The sequence below is a fragment of the Desmodus rotundus genome, chromosome 12, assembly GCF_022682495.2.
Source record: "Desmodus rotundus isolate HL8 chromosome 12, HLdesRot8A.1, whole genome shotgun sequence".
In the NCBI taxonomy this organism is placed as follows: Eukaryota; Metazoa; Chordata; class Mammalia; order Chiroptera; family Phyllostomidae; genus Desmodus; species Desmodus rotundus.
The window spans coordinates 66634895-66654978 of record NC_071398.1 but is presented as its reverse complement, the minus strand read 5'-3'; the positions used below and the strand labels follow the sequence as shown (position 1 = coordinate 66654978).

General features: G+C 43.2%; 1 protein-coding gene and 1 long non-coding RNA gene across 3 annotated transcripts in view; one reads left to right on the top strand and one right to left on the bottom strand.

Annotated features, from left to right (window-relative positions):
- SPAG17 (sperm associated antigen 17) overlaps positions 1-20084 on the top strand; it is a 183151-nt gene that overhangs the window by 68631 nt on the left and 94436 nt on the right. The window contains exons 8-15 of one of the 2 annotated variants that reach the window (XM_045203731.3): positions 3566-3685; positions 4743-4815; positions 5004-5116; positions 12056-12193; positions 12283-12396; positions 12991-13141; positions 14535-14762; positions 14858-15082. In XM_045203731.3, coding sequence (XP_045059666.2) covers positions 3566-3685; positions 4743-4815; positions 5004-5116; positions 12056-12193; positions 12283-12396; positions 12991-13141; positions 14535-14762; positions 14858-15082 — 1162 coding nt within the window. Of the gene's footprint in view, positions 1-3565; positions 3728-4742; positions 4816-5003; positions 5117-12055; positions 12194-12282; positions 12397-12990; positions 13142-14534; positions 14763-14857; positions 15083-20084 lie in introns of both variants that reach the window. The other variant, XM_024570600.4, reaches the window with a different exon arrangement.
- On the bottom strand, positions 11009-18562 carry LOC123480754 (uncharacterized). Its single transcript, XR_006656860.2, has 4 exons — positions 18311-18562; positions 17830-18053; positions 14377-14544; positions 11009-11331 (listed from the first exon to the last, which is right to left on the bottom strand). It is a non-coding gene; the product is annotated as an uncharacterized lncRNA (long non-coding RNA).

Genomic DNA, 20084 nt, shown 5'->3' with positions numbered 1-20084 from the left:
GAGCTGACCATAGAAAAGCTGTCGCCGAGGGCAGAATTTGTTCTAGGCAGAACTGGTCCCTCCAGACTCCTTCGACTCAGCTTCTTTCCACCCCTTCCTCTGGATGTCTTTATCTCTCCGGTGTTGTCTTTACTCTTCTGCCTTCGAAACCTGAATTCTCAGAAAGGAATCCACTGCCATCCGTCCTTTAAAGCTTCATGTAAAATTGGGTCAAAATGGTTCCCTATCCCAAAGACACTGGCATTCCAAGTAAAGGAGCACAACGACTATCCCGTCCTATGGTGTTGGAATTCCAGATTACACACGGCAAGTGTGAGCTGTGTCTGAGCAAGGGGCCGTCTCCCTAGGATCCTGAAATCCTACCTCAAAGCCACCTTTCTGCCTCTCCAATAGACCGGCTCTTCTCCTAAGTATGTAAAATCTATGCCTAACAGGAACCCACATCCACAAATCTATGTTTTAGGGAAATGATTCTCCTCTCCTCTGGGCCAAGGGCCGGCTGCATACCCCGTCAGGAACTTGTGTACATTTTTGGTTCGGCGGGGCATAGGAAATGCAGCCATGTAACTCCTAAACCATAATTCAGAGGAGGCAACAAAAAGGGTCTCGAAGGCAGCCTCAACCCAAGTACATTTTGCTGCTGCTCTAGCTAGGGCTCTCTTCTGTGTGTCCTGTCTGATCCCCAGGCATAGGCTGGGGAGAGTTGAAATGTATTGCTCGCAAGGTATGGTACGTCTCACTGCATCATCAGCACGTGAATGTGAACAGCAGGGTGTACAATCGCACCTTCCTAAGACCCCGCACCATTCCCAGCATTCTCCTTGCTGCGCCCTTGTTCACAGTTTTCAGTTCATCAAAAGATTTCAATCACTCCATTTTTAAAGTGGGTATGCCTATATTTTCCTTTTAAAAATGCAAAGAACAGTTTCAATGACAACTATCAGAAAGTTTATTTAATGTTGAAAAGATATGATCAGCTTAGTTGAAATACTGGTTCTGGTGGAACAGTCCTGACTTTGGAACTAAAGGATTAACATCTAGGCTGTGTAGTGGGAACATGCATGTAACTGTCAGGAATGAAAACAGACACCTGTCCGAGGGGCCGCTTGCGGCCATGGTGCCCAACTGGACACACTAATCTTCCATCAGCCAATTTTCAAGTATCTATTCAGCATCTTCTTATTGCCAGGGCTGTGGTCTCTAGTCTTTTAGAGCCCCGGCATGCCTCTACAGGGCGAGTGAGGGAGGAAAGCCTGGAAAAGCAGGTCAGTAGTTGAGTTGGGCTCCACAAGAAAAGGCCATTGGATTTAATATGGAAGACCAAAGTTCATTTGAAACTAGGATCGCTTACGAAACAGCAAAGTAATAAATCTACTTCCAGTAGTAGACTAGATACGGGGTGTCGCACTCTCAGCTATGTCTGTAAGTTGATAATGGCCTTGTTTCCGAGGCAGGAGCCAGCCAAGGAGTCTTCTTCCTCTCTGGAAGAAGGAAAGCATTAGTACCTTTGGCTGCAAACAGGCAGGCTGTATTTCTGCTGAACCAAGGTAACGAAAGCTTTACATCAAATACATGCCCATCACGAAGTGCTAACTGCTCGTGTTAGACATCTGCAACATCTCAAGTTAAGACCTTGGTTGCTGAAATAATTTGCTGGCTTTTAGCATATGATTTGCTGTTTGATTTAAAAATAAGTTAACTAGTTAAGCTAAGGGATCATTGGGCAGAAGTTTTACTATATTTCTTAAACTACAAACAAACAAAAACATGTTTCAATGCCAGACATTGGGCAAAGAACACCAGGTGGAAGCTTACCCACAGAAAGCTCAGTGTCGGAGTAGGCACATGGAGGCCAGCCCGCCAGCTATGAAGATGGACAGAGTGAGGCCCTTCCCTGGACTCTGGGTGGAAGGAGACTCACTGGCCCCTCAGAAGCCATCTCACACTGCCTCACCTCCTCAACTCACATAGAGGATGAGCCTATGTAATCCTCCTTTGCTTTTAAGCCGACAGGCCTGGCAATAACAGTGCCTCTCTACTGCTAGAAATGAAAGCCCAGGTAACAGAAGAATCTGATTTATAGCTTACTTGCCAGATCATAAAACTTGTGGGTATTATAGGAGCAGTAGTCTTTTGAGATTTCTTAGGGTTTTTTCCCCTTAAGTTAGCTCAGGTGGAAGAAAGAAGGAGCAGCAGGGAGGAAAGGAGGGAATACTGACTGCCTGTATACTGCAGCGTACTTGCGTGAATGGTATTAAAGCTGAGCGGGTGCTTCCTATTGTGCTTCTTGCACAGCCAACCAAGAAATCATCTGTAGCTGGTCTTGGGCCGAGAAATCGAAATTACCTCTCTAATGTGTTGTTGTAGGAATTGAGATACCTAGAAAACAAGCCACACTGCTGAAACTAAGGAATGGGGCGCTTTTCACGTAGTTGAAGCGTTCGTTAGGCTCTTACATTATTAGGTAGGCCTAAGGCCCTCCAAAGGCTGGTGAACAAGAAGAGCAAGAAGGGTTCAACAAACAAAGACTCGGTCACCACAGCAGGGATTCCGTGGTTACAGAAGTGCTTCCCTGTAAGAAGTGATAGGCTTAACAGTGAGATGTCCCCTCTCACCTGTCAGAATGGCTATCATCAATGAACCAACAAACATCCAGTGCTGGCGAGGATGTGGAGAAAAGGGAGCCCTCGCGCACTGCTGGTAGGAGTGCAGACTTGTGCGGCCACTGTAGAAACCAATATGGAGCTTCCTCAAAAAATTAAAAATGGAACTGCCTTATGACCAGCAATTGGACTTCTGGGTATATATCTAAAGAAACCCAAAATGCTAAAAAAAAAGAATGATATCTTAGCCATTTGTGACAGCATGGACGGACCTAAGGGTATTCTGCTCAGTGAAATAGGTCGGTCAGTCAAACGCAAATACCATATGATTTCACTTATGTGTGGAAACTACAGAACAAAACAAACAAAATAGAAATAGACTCATAGACACAGAGAACACACTGATGGTTGCCAGAGGGGTGGGGGATGGGGGTCCGGGTGGAAAAGGTGAAGGGGTTAAGAAGTTTGCATTAGCCCTGTCTGGGTTACTCAGTCGGTTTGAGCATCGCCCCCATACGCCAAGGTTGCAGGTTCCATCCCCAGTCAGGGCACACACATGAAGCAACCAGTGAGTGCGTGAGTAAGTGGAACAACAAATCGATGTTTCCCTCTCTCTCTCTCTTTCTCTCAAATCAATTTTTAAAAAGTACAAATTGGTATTCACAAAATAGTCATGGGGATGTAAAGTACAGCTTCTGGAATATAGTCAATAATATTGGAATAACTATGTAGGGTGCCAGGTGGGCACTGGAAATATCTGGCTGAACACTTTGTAAAGTATTTGATTGTCTAACCACTATGCTGTACACCTGAAACTAATACAAAATAATAATGAATGTAAATGTAATTGAAAAAGAAAATATTTTAAAGTCATAGGTTTAGCTGTTAAGGTAAATACACACCATATATCTGATTCCACCAATATGAAACTAATTAATTTTCATTAATTCTGTCACCTGTAGCTGGAATTGGGCACCGGCATTTTTGAAAATATTGCCTGTCTGATGTACGACAGCCTGGATTGGAAGAGGCAGCACGAGCACTATTTGGAAAGCATGCAGCTCATTAACGTCCCACAAATGGTTAGTGAGAAGCCTACCTTAGAAGCCCTGGTGACTTCTGAGGTAGGCATGTGCTCGAATGTCTTTCGTGGACTGAATGATTAACCAAACAACTTAATTTTCACATTTATGAAACATATGAAGAAAAGCCTCATATAAGTAGTTTGTAGCAAGGTCATTATTCTGCCTGCTGGGATTTAGTAAGTGAGGATGGGAACGAGGAAAGGCCCCCAGGGACAGTGGGGAAGGGCACCGATGTGGTGGGGGCTTTACAAAGCTCCCAATTTCCTGCCACGCGAGGGGGTGCCACGGTTCCAGCCCACTGTGCGAGAAGTGATGTCTGGGACAGGGAGGGCCCTCGGGAAGTTCCCCGAGAGTCTGTCAGCTCCTACCACGGGCTCGCCCTGTGCAGGGTCCTGGAGGTGACGAGCAAGACTCATCCCCGCCCTCCTCCCTGAGGCTAACTTTCAAAGGGGACAACGGGTCAAGTTCAGGTCGAGAGCAGTTTCCACACCGCAGGATGAGCGGATGAGCGCTGGGAGAACAGTCAGTCAGCTCGGAGGCGGGAGCAACAGGACCTGGCCCCTGTGCGGGTCCGGGAGGAGCAGGCGGGGCGCAGGGGGTCAGGGCACCCTTGCCAGGCGTGGAAAGCGGTGTGGCGAAGGCCGAGGAGGAACGGCCAAGGGGAAAGCCTGCTGGGGCCAAGGAGCCAATGGGTATTCCCAGGAAGGGGGCGAAGGTGTGCGAAGACACGGAGGGCAAAGAAAGGGTGCTGGGGCCACGCCAGGATGCACGTGGTCCGTGCTCCCGTGCCACGTGGGCACCGCGCGGAGCAACCTTAGGCCCTGACCTCCTGCGGAGTCAGCTTCCCGCGAAGGTGGCAGGAACCACTGAGGTTCCACGAGGGAGAAGGGCGTGATTCCGGGTCACCGGGCGGGGGGCGGGGGACCCTCTGGACTCGGGGCGCCCCCGCCCCATCGCAGTCCCCGAGGCCTGCCTGAGCCCATTGGACCAGCACATGAGGAAGGCGGCTCCGGGCCGGCCCTCTCAGGTGTGTGTGTAATTCCTCTTCTTTCAGACGCCACAGTCGGCGGCTCTCGGCGCAGCGAAGAAGAAAGCACCAAACGGGGACCCGCAGGCGCCGCCCTCAGGCACGTGTGACACCCGCCGGGCCGGGCTGGGCTCCGGGAAGAGTGGCTGCCCTCGGGGGGCCTTCCGCACCCCGCCTCGGGGCCTGCAGTCACCGCTGCGGGGTCGCAGTGTGGACTGGAGGGTGAGCGTTAGGGAAAGGATGGGGACTGCATCCTGACTGAGCCCCGAGGTTTTGTCTCCTCTGCAGTGGCCTCCGTCACCGCCACTGAGGCCGACATGCGCTATTACAATGACTTGCTGAGTCCGATTCCAGAAGAATTCGTCTCTGTGCCCCTGATTCTGCACTGCATGCTGGAGCAGGTAGGGGGGTACCCTCGCGCTAGTCACTTCGTCTCTCTCTGCGTCCGTGGTCTTAAAAACTATTTAAAATTACATACATAACACCGGAATGCATTCTCCTGTACAAAGATCAGACCATTTTAGAGAAAACTTAAGTTTTCTTTGATCGTCACCTGCAGTGCCCTGCCTTTTGCTGCGCTCTGGAATAGCTTCTGTAACGTTCCCTGAAGTTTTAGCAAACAAGTCCTTAAAACCGCCTTCTGTATTTTAATGAAGAGAAAGAGGAGTGGGACAGGCGGGAGGCTTAGTTAATGGTCTTTAACGATCCTTTAAAATTTCTTTTATTCCTATAGAGACTTAAGAGTTTTCTATTCCTGAGGCCAGCTGTAGTCATTAGTAATTTTTTTTAGAAATATGTCCATTTTATTTGTGCTTTGAATATCATGCAAAGTTCTGTATTCGCTTCTATGCATTTCTAAGTCTCCTTCCTGCCCGTTCGTGTCCCTTTTCAATGACGGATGTCACGCCCTCTCTTTTCGGTACCACAGTGGCCGGCGTATCTATTGTATTGGCCTTTTCAGAGAACCAGCATTAGCTTCATCGATCAACTCCTTTTTACTTTTTATTTTACTACCTTTTTCATGTATCTGTATAATTTCCTTCTGCTTTCTTTGGGCTTAGTTTGTATTTCATTTTGACTGAAACCTTATTTACTTTTAGTCTGTTTTGCTTCCCATAAGGGTGCACGTTGCCATCTATTTCTTTGGCTACATCCTGACACTTTCAGTATATTCCATTCTAAATCTTCTATTTTTATTGCCATTTTTACAGCTAAGTTTACTGCGTTAAGGTTAGTAAGCCGGGTATGCATGTCACAACAAGTGCTTTTTTAATTTCCTGGCTTACGGAGGGGCCTGGTATACACACTCACTTCTTGTCAATGTTCTGTATGTACTATTTAACAATTTCTTATTAGTCAACTCCTTTAATCCTTCGAACAACCCTATGAAACAGGAACTAGTTTTACTCCTTAACTTTACGGATAAGGAAACTGAGGCATCAAAAGGTTAAGTAACTTGTCCAGGTAGTAAGTGGTAGAAGCCGCTTTTGAAACTAGTCGGCATGAGTGGAAAGGTGTTTCGAGAGCCTTGCTTTGCCGCCTTCCTCCCGCGGTTCCTGATAAGCAGTCTGATGTCAGTTCCATACTGTCTCCTTTGTAGATGGTCAGGTTTTCTTCCTGGCAGCTCTTAGAATTTTCTCTTTGTAATTGGTAACACAAGGCTATGTCTAGCTATGGCTTTGTTTGATTTATCATTGTCTTCAAGATATAAAAAATCATAACCTGGTTTCTGATCACATTCCGAGTGAAATCAAAAGTCCTGACACTGGTCCATGAAGACACTGCAGCTGTGGTTGTGGGCCCCGCGTGTCATCGCATTTCTTGTTCCCACCCAGCCCCTCCCCCAACACACGCTCGCTGCCCCCTATGCACAGAAGCCTTCTGGGTTTTCCTCATCCACACTACCTAACTCCACCCAGTTCTTCACTCCTCCTTCTCCTCTTGGCCAGTCTGGCTCCCGCCTGCCTGCCTGGTGGATTTTCCTTGTCGCTCTGTGCCCAGTGGAAGTGGCAGCCCTTAACTGGGCTTCCTCTGATGGCTTGGTCTAAGGAAGGCGTTCTCTACGGCATCACCTCGTGCTGTTTTCTGGTCAACAACCACTCTTTTAAAGAAACACCTACTTGCTTTGTGTCTCACCTTTGTCCTATGACTGGGAATGTACGTTCCATGCACGCAGGGACTTAACTAGTCCTGCGTATTGTTGTGTGCTCAGCACGCACTGCCAACACCCAAACCACAGTAGACACGGAATATTTATTTGCTGAAATAAATTGTATTTTAAAATATTATTTCTCCTACTGGTTTATCCTTATTGTCATTAGATGGATGTTAGAATTTCTGGTTTTTCCTTCTTGTCTTTTGATTTTTCTTTCAATTTTATCATTTGGGGAATTCCAGCTTAACTTCCAACTAATTCATTCTTCAGTGGAGTCCAGTCTGCTATTGAGGTTTTGTTTCAAAAGTAATGTTTTTAATTTACAAATTCTCTAATTTCTTTTTTTAACTACCTGTTGTTGTTCTTACATCATGCACATAACACATTCCTTTATCTCTCTGAGTATTAAAATATTTAAAGTTCTTTTCAGATATATCACCTCTGGTACCCCCAGTACACATTTGTATGTCTGTTGACTGCTTTAATTTTCTACCCAATTAGGTAATAAGCACACTCGTGTTTGCCTTTAATTGCCCCATAAGGTTTTTGGGAGACCAATAATTTTATGTATCAATAAAGTTATAAAGGCTTAAACACCCGATACAGCTTGCAGCATCATCATTTTATTTATCTTCGTTTTCCTTATATTATTCAACTAAACTCAAAGCAACAAACATTTATTAGCCATCTCCTATATTCCAGCACCAAGGGAGCTCAGTGCCAGACACATAGAAGGCCCCCAATAGTAGTTACACGCTGGCTGAATAAATGCTCAGTGATGATAGGGTGGGAAAATGGAAGTGTAAGAGGAATGCGATGGGATTTTACAGGACAGGGTATTAGAGTTTCACATGTCAGACATGGAACAGTCTTTTAAAATATATATTTTATTGATTATTCTATTACAGTTGTCCCATTTTTTCTCCCCTTTGTTCCCCTCTACCCCGTGCCCCCTTTCCACCAACATTCCTGCATCTTGTTCATGTCCATGGGTCATACATGTAAGTTCTTTGGCTTCTTTATTTTCCATACTATTCTTTTTTTTTTTTTTTTTAGTTTTTTTCCCACTCATCTCTTCTCAGGTCTCTCTCTCTTTTTTTTTTTTAATTTTTATTGTTATTCAATTACAGTTGTATGCCTTCTCTCCCCATCCCTCCACCCCACCCCAGCTGAACCCACCTCCCTCCCCCACCTTCACCCTCCCCCTTGCTTTTGTCCATGTGTCCTTTATAGTAGTTCCTGTACTCCCCTCTTCCCACTGTCCCCCCCCCCGGCTATTGTTAGATTGTTCTTAACTTCAATGTCTCTGGTTATATTTTATTTGCTTTTTTCTTCTATTGATTATGTTCCAGTTAAAGGTGAGATCATATGGTATTTGTCCCTCACCGCCTGGCTTATTTCACTTAGCATAATGCTCTCCAGTTCCATCCATGCTGTCACAAAGGGTATAAGGTCCTTCTTTCTCTCTGCTGCGTAGAATTCCATTGTGTAAATATACCATAGTTTTTGGATCCACTCGTTTGCTGATGGGCACTTAGGTTGCTTCCAGTACTTGGCTATTGTAAATTGTGCTGCTATGAACATTGGGGTGCACAGGTTCTTTTGGATGGGTGTTTCAGGTTTCTTAGGGTATAATTCTAGCAGCGGAATTGCTGGGTCAAAGGGCAGTTCCATTTTTAGTTTTCTGAGGAAATTCCATACTGTTTTCCACAGTGGCCTCACCAGTCTGCATTCCCACCAACAGTGCACTAGGGTTCCCTTTTCTCCGCATCCTCTCCAACATTTGTTTGTGGATTTGTTTATGTTGACCACTCTAATAACTAGTGTGAGATGGTACCTCATTGTGGTTTTAATTTGCATCTCTCTGATGGCTAGTGATGCTGAGCATCTTTTCATATGTCTCTGGGCCCTCTGTATGTCTTCCTTGGAGAAGTGTCTGTTCAAGTCCTTTGCCCATTTTTTAATTGGGTTGTTTGTCTTCCTGGAGTGGAGTCGTGGGAGTTCTTTATATATTTTGGAGATCAGGCCCTTGTCTGAGGTATCATTAGCAAATATGTTTTCCCATACTGTTGGTTCTCTTTGTAATTTGGTGCTGTTTTCTTTAGCCATGCAGAAGCTTTTTATTTTGATGAGGTCCCATTTGTTTATTCTTTCCTTTATGTCCCTTGCTTTAAGGGATGTGTCTGTGAGGATGTTGCTGCATGGAATGTCTGAGATTTTCCTGCCAATGTTTTCCTCAAGGACTTTTATGGTGTTACAACTTATATTTAAGTCTTTTATCCATCTTGAGTTTATTTTCGTGCATGGCGTAAGTTGGTGATCAAGTTTCATTTTTTTGCATGAAGCTGTCTTTCCATACTATTCTTAACCTCCCCCTGTCTATTTTGTACCTACCATTGATGCTTCTTAGTCCCTGTACCTTTCCCCCCTCCCCCTCCCTGCTGATAACCCTCCACGTGATCTCCATTTCTGTGATTCTATTCCTGTTCTAATTGTTTGTTTAGTTCATTTTTGGTTTTGGTTTTGTTTTTTTAGATTCAGTTGTGGGTTTGTTGTCATTTTACTGTTTGTATCTTTTATCTTCTTTTTCTTAGATAAGTCCCTTTAACATTTCATGTAATAAGGGCTTGGTGATAATGAACTCCTTTAACTTGACCTTATCTGAGAAGCACTTTATCTGCCCTTCCATTCTAAATGAAAGCTTTGCTGGATAGAGTAATCTTGGATGTAGGTCCTTGCCTTTCATGATTTCAAATACTTCTTTCCAGCCCCTTCTTGCCTGCAAGGTTTCTTTTGAGAAATCAGCTGACAATCTTATGGTCACTTCTTTGTAGGTAACTGTCTCCTTTTCTCTTGCTGCTTTCAAGATTCTCTCCTTATCTTTCATCTTGGCTAATGTAATTATGATGTGCCTTGGTGTGTCCTCCTTGGGTCCAACTTCTTTGGGACTCTCTGAGCTTCCTGGGCTTCCTAGGAGTCTATTTCCTTTGCCAGATTGAGGAAGTTCTCCTTTATTATGTTTTCAATTTTTTGTTCTTCCTCCTCTCTTTCTGGCACCCCTATGATTCAGATGTTGGAATGTTTAAAATTCTCCCAGAGGTTCCTAAGCCTCTCCTTGTGTTTTTGAATTCTTGTTTCTTCATTCTGTTCTGATTGAATGTTTATTTCTTCCTTCTGGTCCAAACCATTGATTTGAGTCCCAGTTTCCTTCCTGTCACTCTTGGCTTTCTGTACATTTTCCTTTATTTCACTTCATAGCTTTCACTTTTTCCTCTATTTTGCGATCATACGCAACCAATTCTGTGAGCATCCTGATTACCAGTGTTTTGAACTCTGCATCTGATAGGTTGGCTTTCGCTGCATTGCTTAGTTGTATTTTTTCTGGAGCTTTGATCTGTTCTTTCATTTGGGCCATATATTTTTTGTCTTGTCGTACCTGTTACGTTGTAAGGGGCAGACCCTTAGGTGTTCACCAGGGCAGGGTAACCCACTTGGCTGTGTTGTGATGCTGTCTGTGGGGAAGGAGTCAGAGAGGGAACAATGACACTTGCTCCACCCTCTGCTGGTTTTCAGTCACTTCCCCAACTACCCACAAGCAAATTGGGCCTTTCTGATGCTGATTCCCAGGTGGGTGGGTTTGTGTACATTCTAGGACCCTGTAGTTCTCTCCAAAGAACTCTCCTCTGAGGCTGGGAGTTTCTTCCACCACCACAACCCCCATAGGTGTTTTCAGTCAGAGGTTTGAGGCTTTATTTCCCCACACTGGAGCCCTGGGTTGTGTAGTCTGTGTCACTCCCCAGTTGTTCCTCCCGGTTTATTTGCACGTGAATGTGGGACTGTCCCCTCTGCCAGCCACCGCCTTGCCTCCAGTGCTCTCCGCCCAGCTGCCCATCTCCGCCCCTCCCACTGGTCTGGATGAATGTTTCTTCTTTAACTCCTTGGTTGTCAGACTTATATACAGTTGAATTTTCTGGTACTTCTGGGTTTTTTTTGTTTTTAAATTTGTTGTCCTTCTTTTGGTTGTGTGAGGAGGCACAGTGTATCTACCTATACCTCCATCTTGGCTAGAAAAGATGGAACAGTTTTGAATGGTCTTTTGTGATTGGAGTGGGTCCAAGAGCTGGATGAAAAGTAGAAAGTAGAGGCGTGAGTTACTTTTCTGAAAATAAGGAGTTGGCAGAAGGTGGAGGATGAGACTATTTTGTTGTCAGTCTACAGCAGTAGTTCTCAACAGAGGGTGATTTGTCTCACAAAGACATTTGGCAACGTCTGGAGATATTTTGGTTATCACAGCTTGAGGGGTTCTCCTGGCATCAAGTAAGCAGAGGCCAGGGGTGGTGCTACACTTCCTGTAGTGCACGAAATAGCCCCACGACCACTGGTGTAGTTCACGGTGTCTTCAGTTTGAAGGCTGGGGAGCCCTGCAGAGGGGTGTGCAGTCACAGAGGATGACCGTGGGGTCTGAGGGGAAGAGAAAGGCTGTATGTGAGGTGCTTATCTTGATTATATTTCAACTTCTTTTGTTTACCAAGTACGTTGAACGAGGCATGTAATCTTTCTGACCCTCACTCTCCATGTGCAGCGGACTATTACCCTTTACCGACTTCACCTTTTCTATCTTAAAGGAAGATTGAGGACGTGACCTAACCCCAGTTCCTCCCACTCAGTAGCCTGGGGCCTGAGCCAGTCACCTAACTTCACTCCTGCTGGTTTCTCTCTCTGTAAGATGGAAACCAATACCTACTCCACCCACAGCATTGCTGTGGGGCTTAAATGAGACAGTGTATGTGAGGATGTAGCAAATGGTGCCGGGCATGTGGTTGGCATGCAGTAAGTACTTATTGAACCTGAGGGTGTGCAAGCATTCTTTTTTTTTAAGCAAAAGAGTAAGTCATTAAGAAAAACTATATTGTTATTTTGATTTCTATCATAGTAAATTTTCTTCTTTACCATTTGTATTTTGTTGTCCTAATACGTGTATTAAAGTTATACCTACTCTAATGCATGGATTGCAAACACTTTTCCCTTTTTTTGGTGGTCACTGGTCATGACACTGCCACTTCATAGGAACACTGCATTTCATTGGTGGAAACTGCCGTGTTTTTACTAAGAACAGTGGAGATGCATGAATATCAATACAGAGCTGACCATTAAACCACTTCCTCCCAACGCTTTACCTCAACAGGTTGTGGCAACGGAAAAAGACCTTGTGCCACCCAGTCTGGTGGAGCCACCCCCCAGAGCAGACGGGCTGGACCACAGAATCGCAGCGCACATTGTGTCCCTCCTGCCCTCGCTCTGTCTCACCGAGGGGGAGAAAAAGGTCAGATGGTGGGAGGTGGCCAGAGTGCTCGCGTGTTGCGAGAAAGTGTGGGTTCTCTCTTTAAATCGATACTATCTCAATTTGAATAGAATCTCCATAAAATATTTTTATGTGAAGAAGAAAGCAAAAGCAAAGCAGCTCCCAAAGGCCCGCTGCTGCTGAACTACCATGACGCGCTTGCCCATAAGAAGTACGCACTGAAGGTAATAATAACCCGTTACCTTGAGGATGGCTGACACAAGAAAGCCCGTTTGCAATTGTTCACTTAAAGAAATCTTAATTTGATAGCTTTACCATTGCTGACGGTAATGTACAAAATGAATACCTATTTGCAGAGTGAGATCTCAGAAAGTGGAAATGGATAAGGGAGAAAGTATATCAGCAAAGAAAACTTTCCTAATTATAGTGGTCCAATAAACCATTAAATTGATTGTGACTACACCACATTTTCATTAAAACTTTATAGTGATTTGCCTTAAATATCTGCTAATATGAAAAAACTAGTGGAGGCCACAAAAGACTCTCAGGAGGGAGAGATGAATATATATGAGACTTTGGCTGTTTGTCACCGCGAATGAAGAATCTGTCATTTCTATGCACCAGGAACCTCTGGCAAAGTGAGAACTAGCTTTTTTGACCCTCAGCAAAATACCAATAGTTTGTCTTCCCCAATTACCAGTGATTTCCCCTGTTCCCAAATAATGAGAGGGCAGGTATTATGTTTTGCCTTCTCCATATGCATGAGGCGCTTGACAGCTGACTCGAATGTCTTCCGTCATGCTGCTCTTTTTCATCAGGACCAAAAGGATTTTGACCCAGTTCAAATTGAGCAGGAGATGCAGGCCAAGCTGCCACTGTGGGAATTCCTTGAGTTCCCTCTGCCCCCACCTTGGAACAGCACTAAACGTCTGGCTGCAATTCATGAGCTCATGCACTTTTGTACAAATGGTGAGTGCGTTGCCTTGTCTTAGCTTCCATTCATTCATCTATGGTCGTGTGTGCCCCTTAAGATTACACCCAAAAGAATTTTGATGGTTGAAAGACCTTTCGGAGGCTGAGGGTGGTGGGTATTTTGGTTGACTAAAATGTTCTTATCTTGACTCATGCTATTAGCCATACGATGATAGCTGCAATGCTTCACCTTCACCTTGCTGTACTGGCTGTTCTCTCCACTGTGCTTCCTGCTCCCCGTCCCCCGATGCCATACCCCCTCACTGACGTCACTGGTGATGGGGTGGTAACCCTCCCCTAGTTAGGGGGGTAGGTGAGTGAGAGAGCCCCTGCCAGTGCTGCTGAGAGCATGTTGATTCCAGGTAAGCTCTTCTCCCGACAAGAAGGGCCATTTTAAGCTCTTAGAGGACGGTGCAAAGAAGTGCCATTAAGAATATTAAAATCAGCTTCTCATTGCAGAATTCACTGGAATTTTATGTGCCAGACAGTCATTCCCTAGAACCAATTCTATTCGCACTTTGAGGCAGTGGGCAGATGCATTCTTACTTGTAGGAAGGAATAAGAAATTACACAGACGTCTTTATTTGACAGGAAAGTATTTGGCCTAGAAAAGAAAACAGCATGTACAGATTCTTCCTTCTCTTTCTTTTCCAACTCTAAGCAAATTACAAAATACTTTATATGGACTTACATAATTAGTTGTTAATACCTACCTCCTACCCCTATACCTTAGACTTCAGAAGTTCAAGAACTAAATCTTTTCTTTGAGGCTCAGGCACCTATGAGAAAGCCTAATACATAGAAAACAAAAATGAAGAGCAAGTGAGGGAGTGAGTGGACAGATAGTTACACTTATGGGTAAAGGAATAAATATGCAAATGAATAGAGCTCTCGGAAAGCTGGTAACCTTTGAAGTGCAATTATGGAAAGTACAGCACCAGCCAAGTAGGTGGAAAGAGGCCTTTCCTGAGTGTTTACGAAGAGGAAAGCCATTGAACACAACAGCATATGTTAGACACGAGTGAGTGATTTTTCGGTTTTAAATTGCAATAGCAGCAAGGGTGCTTTTGTTCAAAAAGGCTAAGCTTTAACCATGTTCAACCAATAGGGTACCCTGGAAAGTCCACGTGAATTCCTCTGGACACATAATATTTATTAAGCTATGAAGTAGTTCGGGAGCATTATCTTGACAAATTACATCTCGATTGTGTAGCTTTCTTATTATTTGGTACCTTGGTGGTAGATCGTGGAGCCCATGTTGGTCAGGGCAATGCTCGTCCTGGTGTGCGCCTCCCTCGTCCTTCTGGTGGGCACACCCCCGGCTGCCCCTGTCAGCCTGTCCCCAGCGGTAAGACGAGCACCTTGTAGCGCAGGTCCTGCTTTCTTACAGAGCCCCTGAGCTGGAACGAAGTAGAAAGAGCCTTCAAAGTGTTTACTTTTGAGAGCCTGAAACTCTCTGAGGTCGATGAAGAAGGGAAACTAAAGCCTTCTAAGAAAATGTGTGGGACCGAGTCCGAGACGATCAACATACCGTGGGACAACCCTGCCAGGTTTGCTAAGCAAATAAGGCAACAGCGCATGACCAAACTGAGCAGCCGAGAGGCCAGACACCAAACAGGTACACTGCCTGGAGGGAGCAGAAGACATTCTTGTACTTTGTGCTTGTCGATATTTCTAGTATTGTAGCTCATGAATCCTCTTTACACTGATTAGATACTACTGAAGCCAAAGACAGAATTTTATTTATGGATCAGAGTTTGTCAACATCTGTGCAAGATAATGAGCCAAATAAAGACCCTTCAGATCCCGGTCAGCCTGATGCTGACAATACGAAGAATTCTGACCCAGATAACGAGAAACCGTTAGACCCTGAGGACAGAGAGCTGTCAGAGCAGCAGGGGGCCAGCTTGGAGACGCAGCTGCCTACGGAGTCTCCGGGTAAGCAAGCGTGCGCGAGCGTGCGCAGATGCTGTGAAGTATGTATGAGAAGCCAAAAAAGTGGTTCATGATGCATTATTTAAATTCCTCTCTCTTTCTATTGAAAAATCGTTTAATGTGGAAGTTACTTGGGTAGTTAAACTTTGTTGCTGACTGCTGCTCTTCAGTAAATCCTCTTTATTTCAACCCTTGTTTTTCAAAATATCCTAAAGCCTCTTAGTCCACTCTTACCTTAGTAAATGTAGTGCATTTTTAAATACTTAAACATATAATTATGAATTACATAATTACAACTTAATTAAACATAATCCAAATTTTTACCATTAGCATTTCTCAGGGTTATCGTGATTATGGGGAAAATTTGTTTCAGAGCGACTTGCAAGAACATGATGAACTGCCCAGCCCTTTATTCAGAGTCACCGCTCCATGAACGCTGATTCGTCCCTCTCCTCCTTAGGGCTCGGGTGATTACCCTCCTTCTAGAATATAACATCATGAACGTTGTCATATTCGGAGGTAGGAAAGTACAGAAAAATATTAGGCTAAGTTTTTTTTCGGCTATTGTACAAATAGCTGCCAGATTAATTACTTCAAATACAGCTCTATTATTTCCCTGTTCATACCACGCGGCGGCTCCCTACGCCCCGCAGAATTGAACCCGGCTCCTTGGGCTGCTTTATACACTTCTCCCGTGGTACCAAATTACTCCTCCGAAACCCTTCCCACTTTTCCCTTTTGCTCACTCATCCCATGCTCTACTCAAACAGAATTGAGGCCCTATTTTCTCTACACAGCCTGATTTTTTCAATTTGGGGGCCTTTCCCCCACAAAATCCTCCACCTAGAGTTCTCTTTTGATTACGTTCAGGTTTCAACAGCACCTCCCTGAAGCTTTGTTGGATGTGTCCACCTGGAAATGCCTCCTTAGCATTTCCGTGGTCACGATTAGTCTGCAGCTCCTCTATGGCATCAGCTGTCACTTCCTACCGTTTGTTACAGTTGTTCATGTGCCTGCGTCCAAGCCTCTGTAACACTATCGCTTCTTAAAGGTCATAAGTAAGTTTATCTTAAAAACATTAACCAGCCCTGGCCAGTGTGGCTCAGTTGGTTGGAGCGTCATCCAGTAGACCAGGAGTCGCAAGTTCATTTCCTTTTCAGGGCATGTGCCTGGGTTGTGGGTTCAGTCCCTGGTCGGGAAAAGTGCAGGATGCAACCAATATCTATTTCTCTCTCTCTCTCCCTCCCCTCCCCCTCCCTTTCTCTCTGGGATAAAAGAAGATTAACCATATACTAGAACATAAACAAAGTCTCAACACATTTCCACAGTATCACAACTGCAGAATATATGCTGAGACCTCAGTAAAATTATGGAATTAGAAAATTAGAAAAAAAAGAGAAAATCCCCAAATTTTTAAATTATGACATGTACTTCTATATAACATCTACATTAAAGAAAAAGCCACAATAGAAATTAGGAAATATTTTGAACTGAATGATAATTAAAATACTGAATATCAAAATTTGTATAATGCAGTTATACTCAGAGATTTAAATAAATATATTTTAATGATATATTTAAATAAATACATTTTTAAAAGATAGCTAAAAGTTAATTAGCTAAACATTAAACATCAACCTCAAATAGTTAACAATTAAAATAAATTCAAATAAAGTAGAAGGAAGAAAATAAATCCATGACATAGAAAATATAGATGCAATAAGGAAGAACAAAAAACACAAAAGTTTGGTTCTTTGAAAAGACTTAAAATTGATATTTTATAAAAGGCTGATCACAAAAAAGAAAAGCATGTATAACCATACTAGGAATAAAACTATAACAGAAATAAAGAAACTGACATCCCTTTAATTCTACAGAAATTTATAAAAGAGTAAGAGGATATGAACAGCCCAACTCCACTAAATCTAAAAGTGAAATGAGAATGTTATGAGAAAAGTGTATCTTACCAAGAATGACTCAAAAAGAAATAGGAAACGTGAATAGTCTTGTCATCATTTAAATAAGTTAAATCAATAATTAAAAATGTTCTCAAATAGGACATGCCAAACCCAAATGAGCTCCTTTACTAGTAATAAAACTTAAAAAAATAATTTTAATCTTAATGAAAATAATTCCAGGAAATAAAAAGAGGCATTCTCCCCTACTTTTTTTTTTATGAAGCTAGCATCAACCTTATAATACAATCATTAAGATGGTACAACAACAATAAAAAAATCAAACTTACTCATGAACATAAATGCAAAAATCCTGAATAAAGTGTAGGTAAACTGATCTGGCAAAAGGGTAGTGCCACATCACAAACAATTTGTGTTTTTATAACAGGAGTAGAAGCAAAAACATACATTGTAAAAATACATAATTTGTCAGTATAACTTACTAATTAGCACATTAATGAGAAAAATAACAATCATCTCAATAAACGCAGGAAAAGCACTTAAAATTCTGTAGCAATTTATGAAAACCTTTTTAGCAAACTAGCAATAGGAGGAAAATTACTCTACACTTTAAAGATTTTTTAAATTACAACAAACATTATATATCAAGATGAAAGGTTGAAAGATTTTTCTTGAGATCAGGGGCTATCCACAATAAACACATGTATTTAATATCACATTGGAGATGCTAGCTAACTCAGTAACGCAAGAAAAAGAGGTAAAAGTATAAATACTGTGTTTGTAGAAACCCAAAGTAACCCCCACACAAAAACCAGGATTCGTATGGAAACTTACTAAGGACGGCGTGGTTGTGGAAGGGCACGCAGAAGACATCTGCTGTGCTGGGGCTGTTCTGTATGGTTATTCATTCTCCTGAGTGTTTATGTTCTGTACACGCTTCTGTGTGTGTTATGTTTCGTAAACTTTTTAGCATTAGGAAAGTAAGTGGCCACTGCCACAAGAGAACAGGTGTTATAGGTCAGTGTTGACTGAATGGTCAACTGCACATGTTCATTCACCTAGACGAGGGCAGAAGAGGAAGTCATCAATGGAGTAAAATTGGGGGAAATTACTTGAGTACGGCTCTGCTATATTCTGAGCACTATGCTAAGGTGTTTTACATCTGTTAACTAATACTCTATACAAACATCAAGCCTATGAGAAAAGATACTATTATCCCAGTTCTAGAGACAAGGAAATGAAGCCACAGAGGGGTTAAGTAACTTGTGCAACAGAGGGCTGATTCCAAACCAAAGCTTTCCTCGCAGTGACTTACGGCTTTCTCGGTTCTGGAAATTCCTTGTGATGCACCTGATGGTTTGCCATGTCCATAGTCTCTTCTTCGTGCTGATGCTTGTCCTGATCTTGTTACCTTGGGGTCTTCCTTCCTTTCTTCCCATCAGGGTCGATTCCCTATTTCTCCTTTCTAACTATGCTTATCTGTTAGCCCAGCTCACAAAAAAATTAAGCCAAATAAGTTAATCAGGGATGTTATGGCATTAGTTCATCCTAGGGGAATATAAGCATGTGGCAGATAAGTCACTTTGAATTAGTATGAGCCAGAATAAGCCAAGAGAGATATAAGACCTCAGGGTTTTTTTCTTTGTTTTGTTTGTTTTGTTTTGCTTCCCCACCCCGCCTCTTTGGAGCAACTGGTATATAATTTTCCTCAGGCAACTTTTGCCACCTGGTGGTCAAACCATGTAAATTGGCATTCTGGATCCTGGTGGAAAGTAGACAGTTACGGCAACTTCCTAAAGTATTGGGGCTGAAAATTATCAGTGTATCTCGAGGCTGAGCGATCCTGAGAGCTGAACCCATGACTTGTAAGGGACTCTACATGGTATGTGTTGGCCCACCTCAAGGAACTGTTCCATTTGAATGGGGGAGGGCAATGGAAGCTTAGTGCCTTTCTGTGGCTGTTGTGTATGAGAGAACTTTTTGTTGTTATGATCTTGCATTTTTCCCTCAACTATGAATCACACTCCCAAAGCAGCCACTTTAAATCTTTTTAAACACAGCAGAAATTGTTCATGTATTTCCTGCACAACTATCTTAGCACCAAATACATATAAAAACCTGTTCCTGGACATGAAGGGCTGAATATTTGTGCTTTTCTTAACCAAACACTGGGTTTCCATCTGAGACTGGTTTTGAACTTGACAGGGCCTATTGGATATTTATGAAAAACCTGAGAGTTGATAACCGTGAGGCTATAGGTTTAGATGTGCCCTTTGTGCTTGTTGGGTGTTTTTTTAATAAAGTAACTGCTTTGCAGAGGGATCTTGTTATCTCTAAAGTAAAACAGATTAGGAAAGCTGTTTTTCAAAGGGATGGGAACGCATCCATTTCCAGATGTGTCAAAAACTACTGAATCACACTGTCAAAGGGTTATGCAGTTGAAGGCAGAAATCAAAAAGAAAGAAGAAATGATTTTTGCTCTATTATGAAATAAAGAGTTCAGATTAGTTTGAGAACGTCCTTTCATTTGACCAAATAACTGATGCACAGTTTTTCTAAGAACATGTTTTCTAAACGCAAGACTTTCTCTGCTGGATCCTTAATCACAGAAGGGAATATCAAATCTCCCGGAAATCTGGCAGACCGCAGAAGAGAGTAATTTTTATTCCACAGATTTCATATCAATTGCTTCAAGGACACATGGGACATCATGGTCTAGTCCGAGTTAGAGTTGGCCTGAGTTTTCTCTTGAGTGGATGTATTTAAATGAATACTGAACTGAACTGACTTTATAGTTGTACTCTACACCCGAATGGAACATTCGTTCTGGCACCGCCAGCGGCCCAGGGCAAAATGGAGCTAGTAGGGACAATGTGAGTAGCTATGCTCCTAGCAGAAGGAAGAACATCGTCGCCTCCTTGTTAGACATATCGACTCCCTCCGGAAGCCCAGATACGGTTCTCTTTGCCACAGATCGTATGCTTACCCCAGACTAAGCTTTTGTTGTAGGGTTTCTTCCACATTTCTGTTCGCTGTACATACATTGCCAGTTTCACTATATGACATAGATTCAATTCAATTATATATAT